We start from the raw sequence: 23,360 nt of genomic DNA on the forward strand, positions 1-23,360 counted from the left end.
GATTGGTTCTTTCTTTGTAACTGCAAAATGCAGCCTGGCAGTAAAAAACTACCTTGTTTACACTCTGTTAATCTGTAACAAGTTGCGGGGGTATGAATGTACATGGGTTTAGGGGGACAATTTGTTTTTTTGCCTGTAATATGTAAAATATTTAATCATGTGAGGGAAACTGTGCTGTTTGATCAGGGCTTGAACACTCATGCAGCTCTCTTGGCTTCTAAAGTTTCTGTGGAGAGCATGCGCTGAGCTTTACGAAGTTCTCTCATGACTTTTCATGCTTTTCTTACTGCTTTTAGGATCCTCTCTTGGTATGCACTTAAAAATGCATGGGTGTCTGTTTGTATGCGAATGCACATTTGTGTGTGCACTTGATGATGACCTCAGTGTCATCATTAGAAATGATGTTCACTTCTTTAGAGGTACTCTTTCAATGGTGTTTTCAGTTAAACTAGACTGGTTGGCCATTGAACTCCTGGAATTCTGTCACCACCTGCCTCCATCTCGTGCTGGGATTATAGGTGAGCGTTACTATGTCTGGCTTTTCATGTGGTGCTGGAGTCAAGTTCAGATTGTCATGTTTGTGCGGCAGCCACTTCTGAGCCAGCCACCTCTCCAGCCCGGCCTTGTACTTCTGACAGTACGTCCAGAATAAATTCATAGGGCCGGGCGGTGGTGGCACACGCCTTTAATCCCAGCACTCGGGAGGCAGAGGCAGGCTGATCTCTGTGAGTTCGAGACCAGCCTGGTCTACAAGAGCTAGTTCCAGGACAGGAACCAAAACCACAGAGAAACCCTGTCTCGAAACAAAAAACAAAACAAAAACAAAAACAAAAACAAAAACAGAATATATTTGTAGAGTGCGTCTCAGTCAAATTGAGTAGGGACCTTCTGAGCTTCCTCGATCTATATGTCTACCTCTTGTAAGTTTCAGAAATGTTTGACAGTATTTTGGTGAGTAGATTCTTTATGCTTTTCCCTGTATTCTTCTGGAATACCCATAATGCAAAGGTTTGCTCACTTAATGGTGTCAGATACATCTCAAAGGCCCCTTTCATTCTTTGTAATTTGTATTGCTTTTTTCTTAAAGATGTGTCTGGATTATTTCAAAATATCTGTTTTTAATCTCAAACATTTTGTTCTGCTTGATGAATTCTGACACTGAGGATCATCTATATTTTAATTATATTTATTGAGTCCTTAGCTCTAAGATTTCTAATTGATTCCATTTTGTATTTATTTGAATTAAAAATTAATATTGAATTTATATTGTGTATTGCATATTGTTTTGAAGTACATATACATTGTGGAGTCATTTAATAGGTTCCTTAACAAACATTACCTCATACAGTCACGCATTCATTTATTTTTGTAACTAGTATGAAGTGTGGATTTCAATTGTGGTATTTTATTTCCTGACGGGTTCTTTCTTAGGCTAAGTCTTTGCTGAATGTCATAGTCACATGACACATTACTTTTGTAGTTTGTTGAATTGTCTATATTTTGAGTTCGTTTTTAGGCATTTCTTTCATGTCTGTTGCTAGGGGAGTCATTGTGTTCCTTTGAGATATCCTGTGTGTCACTTTGCTGTGTCATGCTTTTGTGGCCCTACATTAACCTTTGTGCATCTGACCAGTTGCTGCTATCATTTGTACAAAATAACTTTTTGAAGCAAGACTATCTCCCTGATGATGTTTCCTGGGTGTTGATTGGACAGTCTGTATTGGCTTTGGTTTGAGAATTGGGCACTTTAGTATAGGGTCTGTGTAACTTCTTCAGCTCTTGCCAATATTGGTGATATCTGCAGGTCTCTCAGTGTCCAAGCTTGCGGGATTTGGGATTATTATCAGCAGCTGGAATATTCCAGTCTCTTTGTTAGTATGGGTTTATTGCCTACATCGAATGCCGTGGGTTTGAAGTGACTATTAGTTTCTTCAGGTTGCTGGGATGTTGTTTTCTTAGAGGGCCCATGTGTGTTGCTTCATGCCTGGTACTGATTCAAGATGTTGTCAGTAGCTGAAGCCTTCACTATGATTAGCAGAAGAAGCTTAGTGAATAGCAAGTCAACATAGGCTTTTTGGAATGACTCAAATGCATGAAATTTAGTAGAATTCATCTTAGTTTGCTTTTATACACAGTAATAATACTCATACACTGTAAATATTTGTCACTCATATTGGTTTAATAAATTTAATAAATATTGGTTGATTGGTCAGCAGTGAGGCAGGAAGTATAAGTGGGACAACCAGACTATGAAAAATCTGGGAAGAGGAAAAACAGAAGCAGTCACCAGCCAGACAGAAGAAGCAAGATGAGAAAGCCTTACTGTAAAAAAGTACCAAGCCACATGGCTAGACACAGCCCAGAATTATGGCTGAATTTAAGTCATAAAAGCTAGTTAATAATAAGCCTGAGTGATAGTCCGAACAGTTTGTAATTAATATAAGCCTCTGTGTGTCTATTTGGGACTGAATAGCTGCGGGCCTGGGTGGACAGAAACATCCATCTATATTAGTTCTTTGTTTTATGAATGACTTAATTTGCTTCACCTTTTAGAAAATCCTAATGAAATGGTATGTATGGGGGAGGAGGCGAGTGAGTGGGGACTTAGGGCCACATGTCTTGGTCTCTGCACACTGAAATCCTGTTAGAAGTGCTTGGTAAACAAGCAAACTGAGAAGTCTGGATGAGCTCTAAGGAGAGCAAAAGTTACAAAACACCTTTAATTATAAAATTTGGATAAACCAATAAAGTAGAAATGGTAAGTAGCTAGCAAACTTTTCTTTTCGCTCTGAGGTATGTTTTAATTAATTTATGCTTTTATATGTGTGGGTGTTTGCCTGTATTTATACCTATGCACCATATTCTTGCCTGGTGCTCACAGAGGCTGGAAGAGCACATCCTATCCCCTGGGATGGGAGATACAAATGGCTGTGAGCTGCCATGTGTTCCTGGGAATCGAACCTGGGTCTTAGTGCTCTTAACTCCTGAGTCAGTCTCTTGAGCCCCTGTCTGAGATATTTCTAGTCGCAAAAATTTAGGATACTTTTAGTGTTTTCTTTAGGAAACTTTAAAACTTAAAGCAATTTTCTATTTCAGAAAGTAGATAAGGGATTTTTAAAAAATTTAACCATGTAGCTTAGTGTGTGTTTTGTTGCCTTAATCCCCAGGGAACTGGTTAACTTGAACCAGAACTTTGTAAGTTAAAAACTAACTCTGTCTTGGTTATTTTCTGCACTTGATTTGTAATAAGAAAAAAAAATCAAGGTTTGATTATGAGAGATAAATGTTCAAGATTTTGTTTAGAAGCACCCGTATGTCAAATATAATTTTAGAGTCTAAAAGGCATGTTTCTAAGAAATGGCTGCTCTGTTGCTCTGAGGAAACTGCTATGACAACATTCACTCTTCTGGATTTTACTGTGCCAGCGCTCTCTCTGTCTCTTATCTCTCTGCACATGCATGGACATGTGTGTGCACATGTATGTAGGTCCGTATGCAGTGGTGAATCTTCTCTCTTACCTCCCAAACAGCAATCTAATGGATATGTGTAGTTGTTCTGTTATTATTACCCATGTGAATATTTGCCTTAAGATTTAGGCCTGCTCCTCTGGAAACTGCTATAACTATTCTAGAAATGATATTATGATATTGTACATGTCATTTCCTTTCAGCATGTATTTTTTTTAAATTTTACTTTTTATGCACTGGAAAAATGACTTACCACTTGTGTAATTTTAGTAAATAGAACAAGACAGCTGAGACGTGGAGCTTCTCAAATCAACGGGAAGGTCAAAATGGATGTCATTGCTGTACAGTGCTTACTTAGCTTGAAACATCTGGCTTAAATGTTTTATAGTCATCTCAAACACTTAAGTGTTTTTAAATGTCATTAAAATAGCAACTAATATACTCACACAATTTATAAAAGTAAACCAAATGCAACAGATTCTTCTGTTGCCTATGTATTTATTTATAGCAGTGTGCACTGCTGAATGTGTGCTTGCATTTGAACGTCTGCTGTTCACACATTGTGGACAGCTACAATCTTGCGCCACTATTTGGTAGGCAAAACCTTAAAGTAATTAGTTTAAATCTACTTGTCTATCAAGCCATTCAAGCCGTTTTTGAAAATTATGGCTAAGGTTGCTTGTGGATTATATTAGGCTGAGTTCTGCAGAAACAAAACCAAGACAGGCTCCTAGAACACCGGAATTATTCGAGGATGTGCTAAGATATAGATTGTGAGGAAGAGGGGAGAATGCCTAGGCGGGAGGGCATCTCGGTGGAGGCTGACGCTGATGTCAATTGGGCTAGACTGGCACCAGCGTTGGCCCCTTTAGAGGGAATTTACCTGGCTAACCTTGTTGACCTATATCTATAGTCAGCTGCTATTAGCGGTTGACCTTGGAAATGGTGTAGGAGGGGAGTCTCAGAATGTGGTGTTTCTGCTCTGGCCCAGGAAGTTTTCCCATAGAAGAGAAGGGTCTCTAGATGTCACCAGCCAAGACTCACAGTATCTTGGTGATGGAGACCCCCCTAAGAAACAGCCATTGTTGTATAGCTGGATAGTAGTTTAAAAGGACAGACACTTACTGGATGAGGGTTCTGTCCCTTTCCCCTTTGGAGAAAACCCACGTACATACGAATCAGATAAGGATGGAAAGTCAGCTGTGCTCAAGGCCCTTTGATTTTAGAAAGAATTTAAAACGTTAACAAGGACGTGGACTTTAGTTCCAGTCTTCTATCGTTTGTGGGATGGGTACTGAAGAGTTTCTCCTGCTAACCACTGTTAAAATGATGCACATTCCCATGAGAATGGTCCTTGAGAGGGGACCAGAGGCATTGTCCTTGACAACCCGAGGGCACTTTAAATGCCAAGTGCACTCAGGGAAGCTTTGCTCCTGGGTTAATTTTCCTACTTGAGATGTTTTATTTGCAGAAGCCTTTGGCTGTCTGCACATGCAGAACCAATCCAGTTGGAACCAAAACACTCATGTATTCATGAATGAATACATTTGATACCTTTCCCGAATTCGATCATTATGACACACTGAACAGTTTCCTTTGGATGGACCATCTCCCACCCTCTCTTTTCTTCCCTGGATGTAGTAGGTATGGAGAATTTTCTCTTTTAAAATTGTTTTTCTCTTGCTCCTTATCAGTGGACTAAAGAAACTAGATGACCTTGTGTGAGGATGGTGGAATTCCCATTAGTTACTCTCACCTAAAGGTGTCTTATTTGCTTGCAATGTCAAATGTTTCTCAGAGGCAGAAAGATACCAGGAAAAAAATTGAATTGCATAATTTAAGTTGTAAGATCATTGATAACAGTAGAAACAAACAATGGTAATCTGTCTTGGATCAAAGAAATATTCATTACTATTAATAGTTCCTCTGATTGCATCTGTATTTAATTATTCTAATTTACTTAACGGGAGTAATAACATGCAAATAAAATCAGAATATAAAGAGGCATTAATTCAGTTTAGAGTTCAAACTGACAGTGCAACTTTTTCACTTTGCACCAGACTTTGTCAATGCTTCATGTAGATCATGAATCATCCCAGCGCCTAAAAGGAGTGGGAAGTTGGGGGGTTGCTGGGGAGATGGCTCAGTGTTTAAAAGCACTTCTGGAGGACCCAGGTTCAATCCCCAGCACCCACATGCTATCTTGCAATTGTCTGTAACTCCAGTTCTGTGGGATATGATACCTTCCTACTAATACACATAAAATAATGTTAAATAAATTATATATGTAAAAAGAAGGGACTAGGCATGTTGGAACGGAGTGGACTCATGCCTAGGGCATGTGCAGGGTCTTGTTTACAAGTGATTTCTTGGTAAAGGTCTTTCCACCAAGCCGCATGATTTTGATTTCAACCCCTGAAAGCCAAATGATAGGAGAGAACTGATGATGGAAATCACAAAATAATCCCAACACCAGTTCAGAATTATGAATAATAAAGGGTTATTTAAGGGAAACTTACAGATCCCTGTCCTAGATAACCATCCTCTGTGCAAACAGGAACAGAGGCTAGCTGCTGGAAGTAGGAGCCAGAAGCGAGAGAGCCAGCACACACTTTACCGCTGCATTTACAGTATAAGCGACCATGCCCAAGTGGGCTGGTGTCTTAAATGCTATTGGCTGAAGGAGCGGAATGTGCTCCCATAGCAGAGAACTCCGGTTAGAGGTTCTACAACTTCCTGGGTGCCCGTGTGTGTACGTACACACACACACACACACACACACACACACACACACACACACACACAATACATGCAATGAAATCAACCAAAATCAAGTTATTATTTAGTCACCAGAAACGCAGCACCATTGTTCTTCCCACCACCAGTCTGTGGTGTTATCCACAAAGCAGGAGGTAAAGAGAATAAAGTAAAAGATTATTTGACTTGCGTCAGAGTGCAGATCTCAAATAAATGCCAGTCTGTCTTTATTTCCCTTTATGTAAAATGTTCATCTATTTACATTTGTGCTTTGCTCTAGTGGAGAAATGGGGACTTTGTTGAATAAGAAAAATGTCTTTTTAGTCTTTATCCCTAATAACTATTTTCCAGTGTTTATCTACTTCATTCACTGGTGACGGTTTCTAAAATATTGCTAAAGGCAGAAAAGATTGCTTTGAAAAATAAATAAATTAAAATAAAGAAGTAGAATACTGCTAAAGGCAAACTAGAATATTAAGAGAATATTGTGTCTCACCAACATCTTCAAGTTGTGCTTGGAACACTGGCAAGATCAAACCAACAACTGAATAAATCCACTGTAGGTGGGCTTAGTACTTCTCTGGAAAGTGATCAGTGGTTAGCACTAAGGAAAAATGCCTCAGTTGGGCATGTCGGTGCATTCCCATGGTCCTTCTTTCCAGGCTTAGGTGGGTAGGGGTGGGGTGACACTGGGGTTCTCTTGAGATCAGCCTGAACAACCATAGTAAGATACTATCTTCAAAGAAAGCCTCTTCCTCTGTGATTATTAGAAGTCCCTTAAACTCCATGATTGCTCATGTCTGTATTGTGACGTTTTTATTGCTTCCAGAAACTTCCAGCTAAGCGAAGAAGAGCAGTGGATTTACCAGGCTGTCTTAGATCAGTACCCTGGAAATCTCCTTGGCAGGAGGACTCTGTACTTGGACATGTTACAAAGATACTTTCCTCACAAATCTAGGCATCTTTTGGTGAGTGCATATCCTGATGATGAATATGTATATCCTACATGCATGTGAATTGCGGAGTTCAGGGGTCCCTAGTTAGTAAGACAAATTTATGTTTTGGTGGTTTGAAAGAAAACCTCCAAAGGGAGTGGCACTATTAGGAGGTGTGGCCTTGCTGGAAGAAGTGTGTCATTGAGGGGGCAGGCTCTGAGGTCTCCATCTCAAGCTTCCTTAGTGTGTCAGTCAGTCAACTTCCTGTTCCCTGCAGGACACAGCATCCTCAGCTCTAGCACCGTGTCTGCCGGTACACACACTGCCATGCTCCCCCCCCCCTTCCTGATCATAATGGATTGAACCTCTGGAACTGTAAGTGAGCCACCCTCATGAAATGCTTTCTTTATGCAATGCCATGGTCATGGTGTCTCTTTACAGCAGCGAAAACACTAAATGAGAAGCTAGTGCTCTGAAAAGTCTTTATTCCCCCACTATAGAAGATACTGTTACAGGTTGCAAAGCCAGACTGGGGCTGCAGCAGGGCCACACACCCGGACATGGGCCTTGGCAGCAGCCTAGGCCTGGGCATCTCCATGGCTTCCAGTGGCAAGCAGGCCAGGCCATCCACCTTAGTCCGTTCCTCATGTCCTTTACCCCTCCCTCTTTCCCTCCCTCCCTCCCTCTCTCCCTCCCCCCCTCCCTCTTTCCCTCCCTCCCTCCCTCTTTCCCTCCCTCCCTCCCTCTTTCCCTCCCTCCCTCCCTCTTTCCCTCCCTCCCTCCCTCTTTCCCTCCCTCCCTCCCTCTTTCCCTCCCTCCCTCCCTCTTTCCCTCCCTCCCTCCCTCTCTCTCTTTCTCTCACCCTACCATACATTTTGCTCACTACAATAGTGCTGTTCTGTGGCGGAGCAGGCACAGGCATTTTCTCCTCACCACCCTGGGCAGACCACCCAAGGCCAGGCTTGTGTGGCCCTACTTCCCTTGATGGTGCTGGGTCAGGTCCCCATGTAGTAAATATTTAATTTTGGTCTTTAAGTACCTCATTAAAAATCATTAAAAAGTTCTTAATTGATCAAATTAGCGGTTTCTTTTTATTCCCTGAGTTCTGTTTGCCTCTGCAGCTAGCCATCAAGCGTAAATCTAGATTTTTATATTTTATTACTATTGATGTGATAAAGATTTTTACATTTACTTTCTACGTTGGATTGATCACCATATATTTCTGCACGGCATGTGCTTCCTTTCCTTGATGCTTGACAGATGTTGAGTGTATTTTTAGCTTTATAGAACGAAGCTAAGAAGTGTACAGACTGTGTGCTGTATCTGGTTAAAGTCAGACCATGGCCTGCTCCTAATTCTGCCTGAAGCATCGCTTTATGTGGGGCATATCTTATCTTGCTTTTCTTCCTAAACCCTCGCCACTCAGGGATCAAATAACTGATCCGACTAAGAGGTGTGGGACATGCTAGGAAAGTGAAAGGTCCCTTCCAGCGGCGACTCTTGTTTTCCGAATCCCCTGCAGCGATTTCAGACCTGCCAGACTCCCCCATCTCTGCGCCTCCCCCAGCACTCTGTGCCTCCCGGAGAAGAAGCGCCCGCAGCCCCCATGAGAAGTCATGTCCCTCATGGGGGTGGGGAAAGGCCGGAAGGTGTCATCACCAGAACTACTTTTAAGCATCCTCACAGCTGATCACTTTAGTGACGAAAGGCAAAACTGACTTTCTACGATTATCATGGCACTAAAAAGTGTTTTATCAAAGTATGCTGTTTAAGGGAAACATAATGTAATCATTTAAAATACCAAAATTGATTTAAAGTGGAATATTTAAAATTGCATATGGGAGACAGATTGCTCTCCGTTGAAACATTGCCATTTAGAATTAAGAGTCAGTGGTATCATTAGTTGCCAGTTAGGCACAGTCTCTGAAGACTGGAGCTCGTGTCTTGTTCCTGGTTATGGCGAGGATGTTTGTCCCTACTTGTTCAAACCCCTTGATTATAAATGAAGTTTATCCATTTCCTAACGGGGACATAAAATCCAGGCTTGTTTCAGAATGCTAAGTCACCGCCGTCTGTTACCTTTGTAGGTAGAACATGAGAAATACTGTGACCAGTATCACTTTGCTGGAGAGCAGAGAAGAATCCTGATAGACAATTGGACCAAAAGCAGGAAAGACTTCATACAGAAAGCTCTGCTGATCCTCCTCGAGGCCTGGGCAGCCCATGAGACGGAGAGCATACTGGCCAAGGACAGGAAACGGCAGCGGGAGCTGTGTGCTGATCTGAAGGCCAAGGTAAGACGTCGCAGTGGGTGCTTTGATGCCAGGTGGACACTAAGAATCTACCAATGCCAGGTGATGGTGGTGCACGTCGTTAATCCCAGCAGTCAGGAGGCAGAGGCAGACAGAGTTCAAGACCAGCCTGGTCTGCTGAGTTCGAGGACAGCCAGAGCTACACAGAAACCCTGTCTTCTAACATGAAAATCAAAACCAAAACAACAAAAAAGTCTACCATCTGTTCAAATTCTACTTGAAGCTCAAATCTCTGGAAAGCCCATCTTGAGGAAAACTGTTGGTTTGAAATGTAAGATATTGCAATTCATTCAGGTAAAAAATGGCCAGCGTTCAGCACTTCTAGAAAGCTCAACCTAAAGTTACTGTAACGGGATGTCAATATTGGAATGTTGATGGTGACATCTAACATTGGCCAGAGGTGCTGCCAGGTGTGGCTAGATGGACCTGCCCGACACTGAGTCAGACCCCATTCACACGGAAGAGCTAAAATGGCCAAGAAGATTCACATGGAACATGCAGTGGCCGTGTGTAGCCCTCAGCAAAATGTAAGGGTGTAGCTGGGGCTTTGTTCCTCCTCTGAGCCAGTGAGGGGGGCTTCAGTGTGCTCCGTGAACTTTGGTGGGAGGGACGGAGTGTGTCTGCTGCACACAGGCAGATGCAGAGATGCTGTCTCCGCGTGAGAACTCAAGGCAGGGGTTGCCACTCTGCTGGAGCAAGTGCACGTTCCTCTGCAGTCACAGGGGCCACTGAACAAGTTGTGTTCACGTGCAACAAGATACAGGCATCTTAGTTTACAATGCTAAGTAATATAGGGGGACACAGCAAGAAGTTTTATTCTCTTAATAGAAAAGAAGCCTGGCAAGTATTATGGTATAGTTCTAATATAGCTAAAAACAAATGCCTGTTTGAAAAAAAAAAAAAAAACTAAAAACATGCTGGCTTGACATGTTTTAAAAAGTAGGGAGATTTCCTTTTCATGAGTTTGGAACCTAAGAAAGTAGAGGTTGCCTCTTGTAGGCTGATCTACCTCAGGCTACAGAGCTGGCACGTGTTTCTCACTCTTGGAGCCGGACAGGGAAAACACAGGGTCAGGGGCTGGACAAGTCCTTGCGCTGCTAGACTGCCTCTGTCCACACTGTGAGCATCGCCATTCGCCCTTGACCTGTGCCATGAGCCATGCTGTGCTGCTCTGGGGTAACTATGTGCAGCCAGGCTCTAAAGTGAGCTATGGAGTGAAGTTCACGTATTCTACCCCATGGAAACGTCGAGTACGATATAGTGCATATAAAGTGAATTTCTGTGCCTCGGAGGCTTGCTCATGGCTTACCCCCTCTTCTCTCTGGCTTTATCTCTATGGATGTGATGTCTGCTCCAGGGGTTTGATGCACAGCAAACCACTGAGGACACGGCCTTTCTGCTCCTTGTGCTCATCGTATTTTGTTTGAACCTTGTTTCATGCTGGAGTAATTTGTTCTTTATAGTGTTGTGTGTTGGGTAGTATTTTATTTTATACACATACAGTTTATATGGCTTTCTGATTTTTTTTTTTTTTTTTTTGCTATTCTGAACACAATCAGACACGCCTTCCTGAACAGACATGCTTATTTCTGTTGCGTCTGGAGAAGCAGAGCGGGTAAATCACAAGGTTTGAGTGGCGGTAGCTTGAGTGAACAAATGCTTAAATAGTTCCCCCCAAAAAGGCTATACAGATTTTCAGCCGACATCCTTCGCGTCCAGTTTTCACTAGCCTTGCCTCAGCCAGAGTTCAGGCTGGTCACTGAGGGCCTACAGCTTCCACATGCATTTAAAGTAAAGACCAAGAACCTTGATGCTCGCTGTCCAACCGCTGAACCTTCCAGTCAAGTCTTAGCTGCTCCTCTCTTAGGTCCGCTGAATTTGTTCCTCATTGTGTGTTTTATACGTATTCTCCATGTGCGTTCTGTTCCTTTTTATTTTCTCCCAGTCCACTGCTTATCTCTTTACCGTTTTGGCAATGTCCTTGAGATGAGCAAAACTGTTGATGGTGTTTTTTTGTCTCTGCAATTCGTTCCTTTTTATCCCCGTTGCAGGTGCCTCTGTCCAGTTGTGTTAGTACCTTCGTGATGGCTGTGTCTTTGCTTATTGTGTGATAGGGAGCTTTAGACTTTCCCGTGACTCTCTGGCCTCTTTCTGCCCCTTCTCCTGCACTAAGGTTGTCACTGGACATTAGTGCCTTAAGGGAAGGGGTGCTCTCTCATCTTCTTCATCCACAGTCCCTGGGTATTGGCCCTCAGCCTCCCCAGTGACCCTGAGGACATTTTTCCCTCATGACAAACTGCTTGGTGCCTTTAAGTGGTTCTCTTGGACTACTTTCCTGCCATGCTCAGAAGAGGATCTTTTCCTTCTTTCCAACTCCAGGGGGTCTTGTTTGTCTGCTCTGTGTGCTTGCTGCCCTTCCCCATGTATCTGTAAATATGCTCCTCCCATTTTCAGTTCCTCCCTTGTTTACCTGCACTGCCATTAGAGACTCCCTTTTTTTGGAGACCCTGACCCCAATCTCTTTTTTCCAAGCACTCTGAGATCGGCGCAGCAGAGTCAGAGAGGGCACAAATTACCCAGTGTCTGTTGCTTCTGCCAGCGCTAGCCTTTCATGCTCTGCTAAATCATCAAAATGTGAAAGTCATTAAAATTTATCAGTCCATTACAGAGGCCTCGCTGCTGTCTTCCTGCACACCTAGGCACAGTGGCCTCATCGGCAGGTGCTGCGCTGTAGGAGAGCCACCTCGCGGATCGCCTGTGTCCTTAGAGGCCTCTGTCCTAACTCAATTATGGCCCTGTGGTCTCTGCTGAAGGGTTTGTGAAAAAATTCTGACGACGGTGAATCAGCTTTTGAATTTTTTTTTTTTTTTTTTGCTGCGCAAGTAGGAGTGACATTCTTTAACTTTTTATACTTAAATGGAAGCTGGAAGATCTTAATGAAATCCCACTCATCACTGTTTTAGGTGCCCTAGTTAGAGTGTTGGCCAGTTGTAAGACATCATTATCATGGGTATCCTGCCCAGGCAGGAGTTTTGTGCCTACCTGGATCACCAAACAAAGGTGTATGCAACCCCCAAACGAAGGTAGCATGACAAGAAGTGGCAATCTGATAGGTTAGTCAGATGAAAATGTGCAGGACCCAGTAGGGATGGTCCAGCTAGCAATCAAGGCGATGGCCTTGCTAGGGGCAGCAAGAGTCAGCATGAGCCAGCAGCAGGGTTTAGTTATACCCTGTCAGTGGCATCAGAGGACCGTGCTTGACTCCACTTGTCAGGCCTTCCCTCTTCCTTTGCTTTTCTGTGGGACCTGGAGGGCAAAGGTTCCAGGAAACGGAGAAGTCATTTTAGGATCACAGAGGAAAGGACCCTCATCTACTGGACCTGGATTCTGATGTCTGAGAGTGTGTTTTATAATTTATAGCCCCCTATTCTGCCGAATTCAGATCTGGGGGCTCTATATGACTTATAGACCCCAGTTTGTGACAAAGGGCTGCGTTGATTATTTCCCATACATCATACTGTCCGGTGTGTCCTCAGCACACTGAGGTCCCCCTGGATCTCCATAGAGTCTCTCTGACAATCTGCTCAGTCCCAAACTTCAGCTGACGTGTGAGGTGAGCTGCAGTGCCTGGCTGAGTGGGAGACAGCATAAACATAATCTCTCAGGAGACATGTGACCGCAAAAGGCTACCAGGGTTTGTGTGCTGGGAGGTGGGCATGGTGGAAGGTAGTTAGGTCACGGGAACACTACCTGGGTAGGCACGGGAACACTACCTGGGCAGACAGCTAGGTCACGGGAACACTACCTGGGCAGACAGCTAGGTCACGGGAACACTACCTGGGCAGGTAGTGACTGGTGCTCTTCCCAGTGTCCATTGGCTCTCATGAGAATGCGCTATTTTTTAAAGCAAGGTATGCGCCCTCTTGCATGCAGTCAGCTCTCTTTCTGCTTCTCCATCATGATGTGAAGCCACTGGATATCCTTAGGATACCAGCACCATGCTATGTGGACCCTCTAGGCATCAGCCTTGCGAGACAAACGAAATTCTTTAGGAGTTATTTAACTTCAAATGTTCTGTTATAGCATCAGAAAACAGACAAGGGTGAACAAATGCACCATCCAGTGGGTAAGTGGAATCGAAAAGGGGAGACATATGAACCCAAAGTTGTGGTGAAGTAGATTTTATTGTCCTGCAGATAGAGTGTTGCCATCAGAATTTGCATTCCTAAAGGGGGGCCAGGACTCAGTAAATAGCTGGGATGAAGATATATTATAAAAGGAAAGAGATAAATCTGTACATTGTGCAGTAATTTACAATGTTCAATTATGCTTACAATTTTTGACATGGAAGAAACCGTGAGATTTATTTCTTCGGCATCGTTTATAGCTGAAAGCGGAGTCCTGAGAGATGAAGGCACTGCCTAGGGTTCATACTCGCTCATTCAACTAGAAACCCAACACTATCTATCTTGGCCCCACACAGGTTTGCATATAAAGAACACCACAGAATAATGGAAGGTATTTATTATCCCGATGGCCCCAGGTGTGCTATATATTAGACCCACAGAATGTGGGAAAAATATTACTTCATTGTATCATAAATTTGACCTTTCAAAAACTAATACACTAGCTATAATAAACATTAATTAAACATTTAACCATAATTTTGTTCTCAGGCTTAGAATTTAAAAGGTCTTTGGGGGAGTGAGTTAGATGATTTATGTCTTAAGAAAAGCACTAGAGAAAATTTTGGAATGCTGAATGCCTGTTCTTCGTCTTTTCGGTGGTCTGTCAGTAATGGTTGCTATCGCAAAATAGAGCTGGTTAGGACTCTCACTCTCAGGATGAGACAGGGAGAAATGTGTACTCATCTCTCTCTTAATCCCACAAACCCTGCAGTCTTTGCCCTGTGTCCAGCTCAGACCATCCTGTTTGTTCTACAGGCAATTCTTCCAGCCCGTCTTCACAGTTCAACTGAGGAGGCTTTCCCTAAGAAGTCTAGGTCTAGCCAGTGACTTTGCTTCCATGCCGAGTGACCGTGTATGGCGGCTGTGGAGAAGACAACCTCTAGATTCTCATGACCCCTGGGAAAAGTGCCCTTTTTCTGCCCATTCCTTTTGTGACTATTATAATGTCCACCTGCTCACAATAATGGGCAAACTTTTTGGTAGGTTTCCAGGCCTTCAGTCAACTGGATGAGACTCCTGAAGGCGTAAGTCACGAACAAGGCCACACCAGTTTGGAGTTATGATTAATAGGGTGTTATTTATTTAAAGGGGAAAACTTACAGATCACCGTCCCAGACAACAGCCATCTGCACAACCAGGAAGGGAGTCTAGTCTCCGGCGGAGCAGGAAGTGAAGAGAGCGAGCAGAGGAAATAGCCGCTTTTTTAAAGGGAGAGAGACCACGCCCCAATGGGCTGGTATCACAGCAGCTATTGGTTGGAGGGGCAGAAGGACCTCCCGCAACAGACTCCCTTCTTCGCTTCCTTTCTCATCACCCTCCACTCTGCACTCTGTCCGTGAGAAAGACCAAGTCAGTGGACTTCACTCTCTTGCCTCTTTGCTTCTGCACTCAACACTGTTTTCTCTTCCCAGCCCTGCCCTGTTGCCTGCTACTGTTGGATTTGCTGGCGTGTTTCTCAGGTCTCCCTTTACCTGGGACTTCGAGACTTAGCTCAAATGTTCACTGCAGGAAGACTTCAATTGAGTCTATAATTAGACTTAATACATTCTTTGTTCTCTCTGGCCCCTGGTACCCTACCTCTCTGGCTTGTCAGTAGTTGTGATGAGAGCACACTGAGAAAGCCATGTTAGCAACACACTGGCAAGCAGCATCCCGTTTTCTTCCTCTTGGTACTATATGACCCTCCTTCTCCTAATACATTTTCCAATTTTTGGCCTATGATAGATCTTCAGTAAATTCTGCTGAAGGGAAGTATATAAGCTGCAGTCATTTTTCTCCCTTCTCAATACCTCCTGGCAGAGTGATGTTTCCATTACCTTCTTTCTGCTTTATTTATGAGGAAGCTTGCTGTAGAGGCGAGTATATCATGCGCAAAGTCATTAGGAAGCAAAGTATAGGACTTAATTATCAACACTGTATATATGGATAAGATGTTAGATGTAGTTTCAAAAATAAAACATGGCTGCCTATAAAGCTGGGGTGTATGTCAGGCAGGAATCAAATTACCCGGGTCGTGGTTCTCTTCCTCCCGTCTCATTTTTGTGCCCCTGTTCCCATTTCTAGCTGGTTGTATGACTTGGATATGAAATCCTAATAGTGATAGAGATGAGGTAGTGTGAGTTAGACAATGGAGTTTTAAATAAGCTGCATCTGAGCTCATTCCCCATGATAGGGGCCCCTCATTGCATCAGTTCTCTATCAACTTCCTCATGCTTCAATTTCCTCTTTTTTTTTTAAAAAAAAAAACTTTTTTTCATTATACATATGAATCCAAGTTCCCACTCCCTCTCCTCCTCCCATTTCCTCCACTTACCCCCCCCCATCCACTCCACAGAGAGGGTAAGGCACATTGCTTTGGGGAAGATCCAAAGCCCTCCCCTACTATATCTAGGTGCTTCAGCCTCCTCTTCGTGGAGAATAGCCTTGGAATTGGGTTTCACTAATCTGATATGAAATACTAAAATCCAGATAGAGTCTTCAGAGAGTAATTTCAGGGTAATGAATAACTTGTATGGGCTTGACTCTCATTGAAACTATATAGTTAAATTTGTATCTTTTGTATGTATTTGACAACCAATGCTTAGTTGTAAAATAAGAAATATTCACTCTTAGTTTCTTCATGAAGCTATTTTCAATATGGAATGCAGAGGGATATCACATAAGTGGAGAAGACAGCATTGATAGGAGAATGTGGGCTGCAAAGGGAGGTGGATTTAAGGTGGAGAGGATTTTAGGGGTAAAGACCCTCCACAATGTGTCTAGAGACAACCCTTAGGACCATTTCCATTCTGTAATCTCTGAATGTATGGGGGGAATGCCAAAAGACCAACAAAGAATAGATGCCAAATAACTGGGAACCCAATGGGAATCCAAGAAGAGGTCAGAGAACACAGTGCTGGACAGGTTTGGAACTGAAATTCTAGCCCAGCACAAGTAGGAGACCAGGAAGCAGAGACCTTTAGCCAGAACCAGGGCTAGGCTGCCATTTTCAAAGCCACCTCCCTTCATGACTTACTTTTTCCAGAAAGAACCACCTTCTAACAGTGTTATAACCTCCTAAACAGGATCATTGATTGGGAACCAAGCATTCGAACATATGAGCTTGCAGAGACATTCACATTCAAACTGTAGCACAGCACATGCAGGAACAGATCCTGCAGACAAAAGACCCTACACCGCCAGGTTACTTTGGAGTTAGAAGTGGTCTCCCAGGCTTAACTGTCAGCCACTTGCCTACTTGACCATATACAGAGAAAGGATGTGTCCACCACACAGTAGCCTTAGTGCCCATATATTTTATTTACTTTTATTTAAATTTCTGCTGTCGTCCCAGGAAATACTTGCTGAGTAGTAGAAGATATAGAAGTTACATCTTATATGTTAGTTATTCATATGTAATATACCTCCTTGGTTAGAGCAGTGGGAAAAGATGATAACCGGAGAAGTTAGAAGTTCAGTGTACCACATGAATTAAAGATCCAACAGTTTTTGCCAACTTCAGACGTTTACTTATTAATGCCTTGGCACGGCTGACTGTGCCATGCACCATCAGCATAATCGGCGTTGGCACGGCGTTCTTCCTCATAGGCCCTACAGTGGGGAGGCATTTGTAGAAAAGTTCCTGTGGGGAATACGTAGGTGTAACATTGAGCGAGGCAAGGGAGCCTCTAGGAACCTTAGGATCAATGCCAGAAGGTCTTTCTTCGGTCACAGCAGCAGATAGCTTTTCCTACGTGCGGCTAGTTTGTACTGTTGGTGGGTCCTGGCAGGTAGCTAATTAAAATTCTAAAGGGTTTGAATACTTGCTGAACCTACATACTGTTTCCAAGTAAAATATTGCAAAGTAGTCCAACTCTTAAAATGCCTTGGTTCTAAAGGCTGATTTGTCTGCCTTGGGTCTAGTTTATAAAGTTTAAAAGAGGCTGTACCTTTTAATGTTCTTTATGATGAGAGCCTTATATCTCAATGGCAAGTCATAACAATATCTCACAAGATGTTTTGCAAATGAAGGTACTTGGTCTGGGATATAGATGTTTGTATCTTACTGTGACTGTGTGCAATAAAAAAAATCAGCCAGCTGTAATGTCGAGTTCTGGAGAATTAAAGAGGGGAAGTCCCAACTGGGAGATGGAAAGTAAGGATTTTAAAAATACCTGTGAAAATCAGACATGGCAACTTAAAGAGAATCATAGATGTGTCTGATGGAACAGCATAGGAGATCCAGAAATAAATCCATACATTATAGCCCAGTTGGTTTTCAACCAAGATATAAAAGTTAATTAATCCAAAGTGGACAATTGTCGTAGACCACTGACTATCCACCTTACGCACAAATACCCTCAAGTCAGGCCTCATGCCCTTTACAAAACATGATCCAAGGATCATAGACCTACATGTAAAGATAGCACAAGGGAAAGTTTTACAATCTTGAGTTGGAAAAAGATGCCTTAGACATGACACCAGATGTATTATCTCTAAAAGAACAATGATTAGATATCTTCAAAATGATCAAAAGACATAAGTAAGGCAATAAAAGACAGGTTAATCAACAAAATATATTTGTATATTTAATTTCTAATGAAAGAATCAGATACATTTATAAAGAAGTCTCAAATAATAAGAAAAAAATTCATTTTGAATGTATCTGTGTGAGTTCTGTTTGTGCAGTGTGAATGCATGTTTGTATGCATAGTGGTATACAAGTGTGCATACACATGTGTTTGTAGGCATGTAGAGGTCTGCGGCTGATTAAGGGACTCTTCCTTAATTGGTCTCCATAAGATTTGCTGAGGCAGGTTCTCATTGAACCCAAGGCTCACTTAAAAAATGAGACTGGCTAGCCAGCTTGCTTTGGCTGTTCCCCATTCTGATCCATAGGGTACTCAGTAAATACTGCCACTAACTTGTACCAGGGAGGGATTTTGTTATACCATGTATTTCACATCTCCTACATCTTTGATGTTCACAACTAAGCAAATTTCATCATGAAATGTGTTGATAGCATTAACTTAGCTGAACAGTTGTGCATGAGACAGTTCCCACCGTTTTCATAATGCCAGGGCTCTCTGTGTTATAACACACACACATGCATGCACACATGCACACACACACGCACACACATGTTTTCTGCCTTTAGGCACTCAGAAGACAGATCTGCCTTTCACTCTGGCGTTGTCCTACTGGGGAGTCATTAGGTGCTGAGTGAAGGGATAATTGTGCAGAAAGAGTCAAGTCCTGACTCCTTGCTTTTACCCTGGAGAGCATGGAAGAGCTTTCATCAAAAGCATCGTGAAATAGTATTGATGGTTTGCAAATGTTCAGGCAAGAATTATCTTTTAATGTACTGTTTATTTTCATAGAATTCCCTGGGCAACAGAAAAGAAAATAAGCCCATCATTTATTAGAAAAAAATGTTTCTATTTCAGTGACGTTCAAGTATATTCCACCTCGTAGAGCTTCCAGCACTCTGAGCAGAGTCCTCTCGGTGTTGGCTATCAGACTGGGTGTAGCCCAAATGATTCCAGTTAGAGTGGTTTTTTTTATGGACTCCCAAGAAAACAACCCATTTTGAAAACATCTAAAAATAATCATTTGGGTCTTTCCTGTATGTATGGTCTTGTAACCGTTTGGCTGTAGTGGCTTGATGCAAATTCTCCTTCTATGAGTGAGAAAGGCAGACAGAATAGGAAAGGAATAAAGTTAAACGACCACAGCAACACAACCCTGAGAAAATGATCTGTCAGTGCCTGAGGCATTTGTAATAAAGAGAATCAACTTTCCGGGCATGAAAGAACCACACGAGACAGTTAAAATGATTCTTCTGGGCTCTTTGCCTAGTTTGTTACTTTGACAAGAATGGGATTTGTAAAAGGTATGTATTGAATGCCTGAGTGTTTGAAAGCGGCTAAGTTGCTTATGACTAATAATATACTTCCTGATTTTTACAAAATCATGTTTCTTTGACACGATGTAAGTCATTCATTTCCTCATCCAACAACAGGCCTTTGTACACAGCCCCGCCCCGTGTGTCAGGCACTGTTATGGGGACAAGGTATTAAGAGATGGAGTAGAACATCCTTAGGGAGCTCAGCTTCCTGTAGAAGAGACAAGAGACGTAGAAACAGTCATCTTGGAGGGTGGTAAATTCTGTGAGATTCTAGGAGAAAGGAAGGAGTCTACAGGAGGTGTGGGTTGTAGTGGTCAACATGGAGGAGGCCACCAATTAAACAACAGCCAAAGAATGACGTCAGCTCCCATGCAGGCATGGGAGGACATCCTAGACACAGAACTCAAAGTCAGTCTTTCATAAACAGTGTGTGGGGGTACAAAACCAGTTCAATATTTCTTGATTTATCGGTCAGAGAGTAAGAAGAGACAGGCTAAAGAGGTACTTGGATCTTGCAGAGTCTTGTGAACAACATCAAAGAGATAGCATTCTATTGTAGATGCGTGATGGGAGCCGTTAGGTTCTGGCAGTGGAGGGACATGCTTTAAGATCGCCGATAACTGGGGTTGGTGAGAAAAAGGATGAGTTTGATGAAAAGGGGTCTAAGGACAGCTGAGCCTCCATTGCTACAGTCTAAGAGAGGGGTGGTGGACATTTGAACTACAGTGATAAAAGAAGGGGCAGAGGGTATTTAGGAAATAAAATGTACAGGACTGTGTGAGGAAGGAGAAAGAGACGGGGGGGGGGCGTGCTTCTGTTGTCGTTATTGCGTGGATAGAAAGGGAGGGAGGATGGGTAACCTTGTTCATTCAGGGGATACACTTAGTGAGTGCTGGTCTCATGCTAGCATTTGATGAAGTACACATGGGAAAAGAATTCCAAATTCCAAACCTTGTGGGTCTTACCTTCTGGAAGTCTGTGCCTAAGAGAGGTGAGTGCTAAGCGCAAGGGGGAGACGTGCTAAGCAAAGAAAAGCACACAGAACCTAGAAGGGGAAGAAGCTTAGTAATTCACAGACTGGGAAACCTCTTTGAGGAGGTGACTGCAGGGGACTCTTGGAGAAAGGTAAGAAGAAAACACTTATGGGAAATGCTGCCCACACAGAAGGAGCTGCGAACGCAAAGGTTTCGCCTGTTGTGTTTAGGAAGTGTGTAGGCATATCCTTGTTCTTTATGGCTGGTGCTTTTATATTTTGTGCAAGAAATCCTTTCTTGCCTTTCAGTCTGAGAGCCCATGTTCCTTTTGATCTTCCAGAAGTTTTGCTGTTTTGCCTTTGATACCCAGGCCTATGATCTACTTGGGATGCTTTCTTAGTGCACGAAATAAAGGGCCACTTCTACTGTTTCTTGCAAGGATGGCCAGTTGTCCTAGTAGCTTATTCTGTACTTTCCCACTGCCCTGCAGTTCCATCTGCACCGAACGGGAACCGACTATAAATGTACGGATCTATTTCCAGCCCCTCCGTTCCGTTTCATTTGTCTGTCTGCGACCATGGGCCAGTGCGATCCTGTCTTAATTCACACAGCTTTATAATTAGCCTTGAGTTATTGTAGAGCAAATCATCCTGCCTGTCTAGTCTCACTAATTCCTACATCCATGCATGATAGCCTACCAGTTATTTTTTAAATTTTTATTTTGAAGTATTGTTGGAGACTTTCACACAGGTATTTTGAATATATATCACTTCTTCTCGCCGCTCCTTTTCGATCTATTCTCATCCCCCCTCCCCAATCCAGTTGTGTGTCTTCATCTTTGTTGTAAACCCAAGTCCAATTTGTGCTGCTCGTTCCCTCTTGGACATGTGGTTCTTTACTGGAACAGGGTTGACCTGCCAGGGGCCACACCTTACAGGAAACCGGCTCTCTCCCTCACATATGCTATTAATCATCAGTACAGCCTCAGCCAGGGATGGAGTTTCAGGCTCACCTCTGCCCTCATGTTGGGGTTTTGTCTGGCTTGAGTGTGAGCAGGTCTTGTGTGTGCTGTCATAGCTGCAGAATTCAGTTATGTAACTTTGCTTTGTCTAGAAGATAGTCTCCTGGTGGCCACCCCACTACCTCTGACTCTTAAAGTCTTTCCATTTCCTCTTCCATGATGGATCCCTGACCCTTGGCAGAAGGGTGCATGTTAACCCATTTGGGGCTGAACATTCCCCAATCTCCTATGTCCTGGTACCTGACTAGCTGCAGGCCTCTTTAATCACCATCTACAGAAAAAGGAAGCTTCTCTGATGAGGATTGAGAGAGGAACCAATCTATGGATATAATAAGTCATTTATAATATAGCATTCATTTATCCGAATAATAGTAGTGTGTTCTCACCTATGGCCAATGACATGTGTAGACACAGAGGTTGTTGGTCCCAATATGATGCCAGGTATGGGTTTCATGGTACAGAGCAGGACTTAAATTCAATCAGAAAGTGGTTGATAACTCCTTTAACATTTGTACAGGCTATCAGTTCTTTTTTTTTTTTTTTTTTTGGCTTTTAATGTTTTTTGAGTCCCTGCAGTAACTGCCACTCTGATCAAAACTGACACTGATACTAACCGATTGCTATGAACACAAGCATTTAGAAGGCAGTTTAATGGGCATAGTCCATTTCACTAAAGAATAGTAATTGCTTGCCCTCCAGAGTCTGGCACTTTTCCTGCCATGGCTTTTGACCAGGTTTATAGTACTAGGTATGAGTCACCTCCTATGGAACAAGGTCTCAAATTAGAAACTGGTTATCTCTTGTGTTGATTTGAATGGGAGTATCCCCCCCTAAGGCTCATATATTTCAATGTTTGGTTTCCAGTTGGTGGACTGTTTAGGGAAAATTAGGAAGTGTGGTCTTGTTGGAAGAAGTGTGTCTCTGGAGGTAGACTTTGAGGTTCCCAAAAGTCTATGCCAAGCCCAGGCTTGCTGTCTCTTTCTCTGCCTCTGGCCTGTGGATCAGGATATAAGCTCTCAGCTATTGCTCCAGTGACATGCCTGCCTGTCTGCCATGATGATCATAGACTAACCCTAGGAAACTGTAAACAAGTCCCCAATTAGATGCTTTCTTTTATAAGTTGTCTTGGTCATTGTGGTGGTTTGAATAGGTATGGCCCCCATAGACTTATATGTTTGAATGCTTGGCCTATAAGGAGTGGTGCCGTCAGAAGGTGTGACCTAGTTGGAAAAGCTATGGCCTTGATGACAGAAGTGTGTCACTGTGGGGGCAGGCCTGGAAGTCTCATATGCTCAAAGCCATGCCCAGTGTGGGACACAGTTCCCCCTTCTTGTTGCCTGTGGATCAAGACGTAGAACTCTCAGCTCCTTCTCCAACACTGTCTGTCTGCATGTTGCCATGCTTCTTGCCATGATGATAATTGACTGATCCTCTGAAGGTATAAGCCAGTCCCAATGAAATGTTTTCCTTTATTAGAGCTGCCATTGGTCACGGTGCCCTCTTTAGAGCAATAGAAACCCTAACTAAGACAGAAGTTGCTACCAGGGACTGGGTTATTGTGGTAATAGGTCTGACCATGTTTTTGGAGGAATAGAGACTTTGAGACTAAGTATTAGAAAAACAGTTGAATGCTTTAAGTGCGGATTAATGAACCATCCTAGTAGGAACATGGGAGACAGTGGTGCTTTGAACTGTGGGGGCCAAGGTCAAGAGGTTTTTTTAAGAGAAAAATGTTAGTATGTGGCCTAGAGATGGGTCTTGTGATATTTTGTTGAAGAATGAGGCTGCTTTTTGCCCTTGTCAGAAGAGTCTGCCCGAGG

General features: G+C 43.0%; 1 protein-coding gene across 3 annotated transcripts in view; it reads left to right on the plus strand.

The window, feature by feature from the left end:
- The window catches only part of Ccdc148 (coiled-coil domain containing 148), a 231,765-nt gene that overhangs the window by 102,093 nt on the left and 106,312 nt on the right, over window positions 1-23,360 (plus strand). For all 3 annotated transcript variants that reach the window (XM_050124064.1, XM_050124070.1, XM_050124081.1), the window contains exons 8-9: window positions 7,054-7,192; window positions 9,247-9,453. In XM_050124064.1, the coding sequence (XP_049980021.1) occupies window positions 7,054-7,192; window positions 9,247-9,453 (346 nt within the window). The remainder of the gene's footprint in view (window positions 1-7,053; window positions 7,193-9,246; window positions 9,454-23,360) is intronic.

This window comes from Alexandromys fortis, unplaced genomic scaffold (genome assembly GCF_014885135.2).
Source record: "Alexandromys fortis isolate MF-2015 unplaced genomic scaffold, M_Fortis_MF-2015_v1.1 scaffold_8_9099976_23576923, whole genome shotgun sequence".
Lineage (NCBI taxonomy): Eukaryota > Metazoa > Chordata > Mammalia > Rodentia > Cricetidae > Alexandromys > Alexandromys fortis.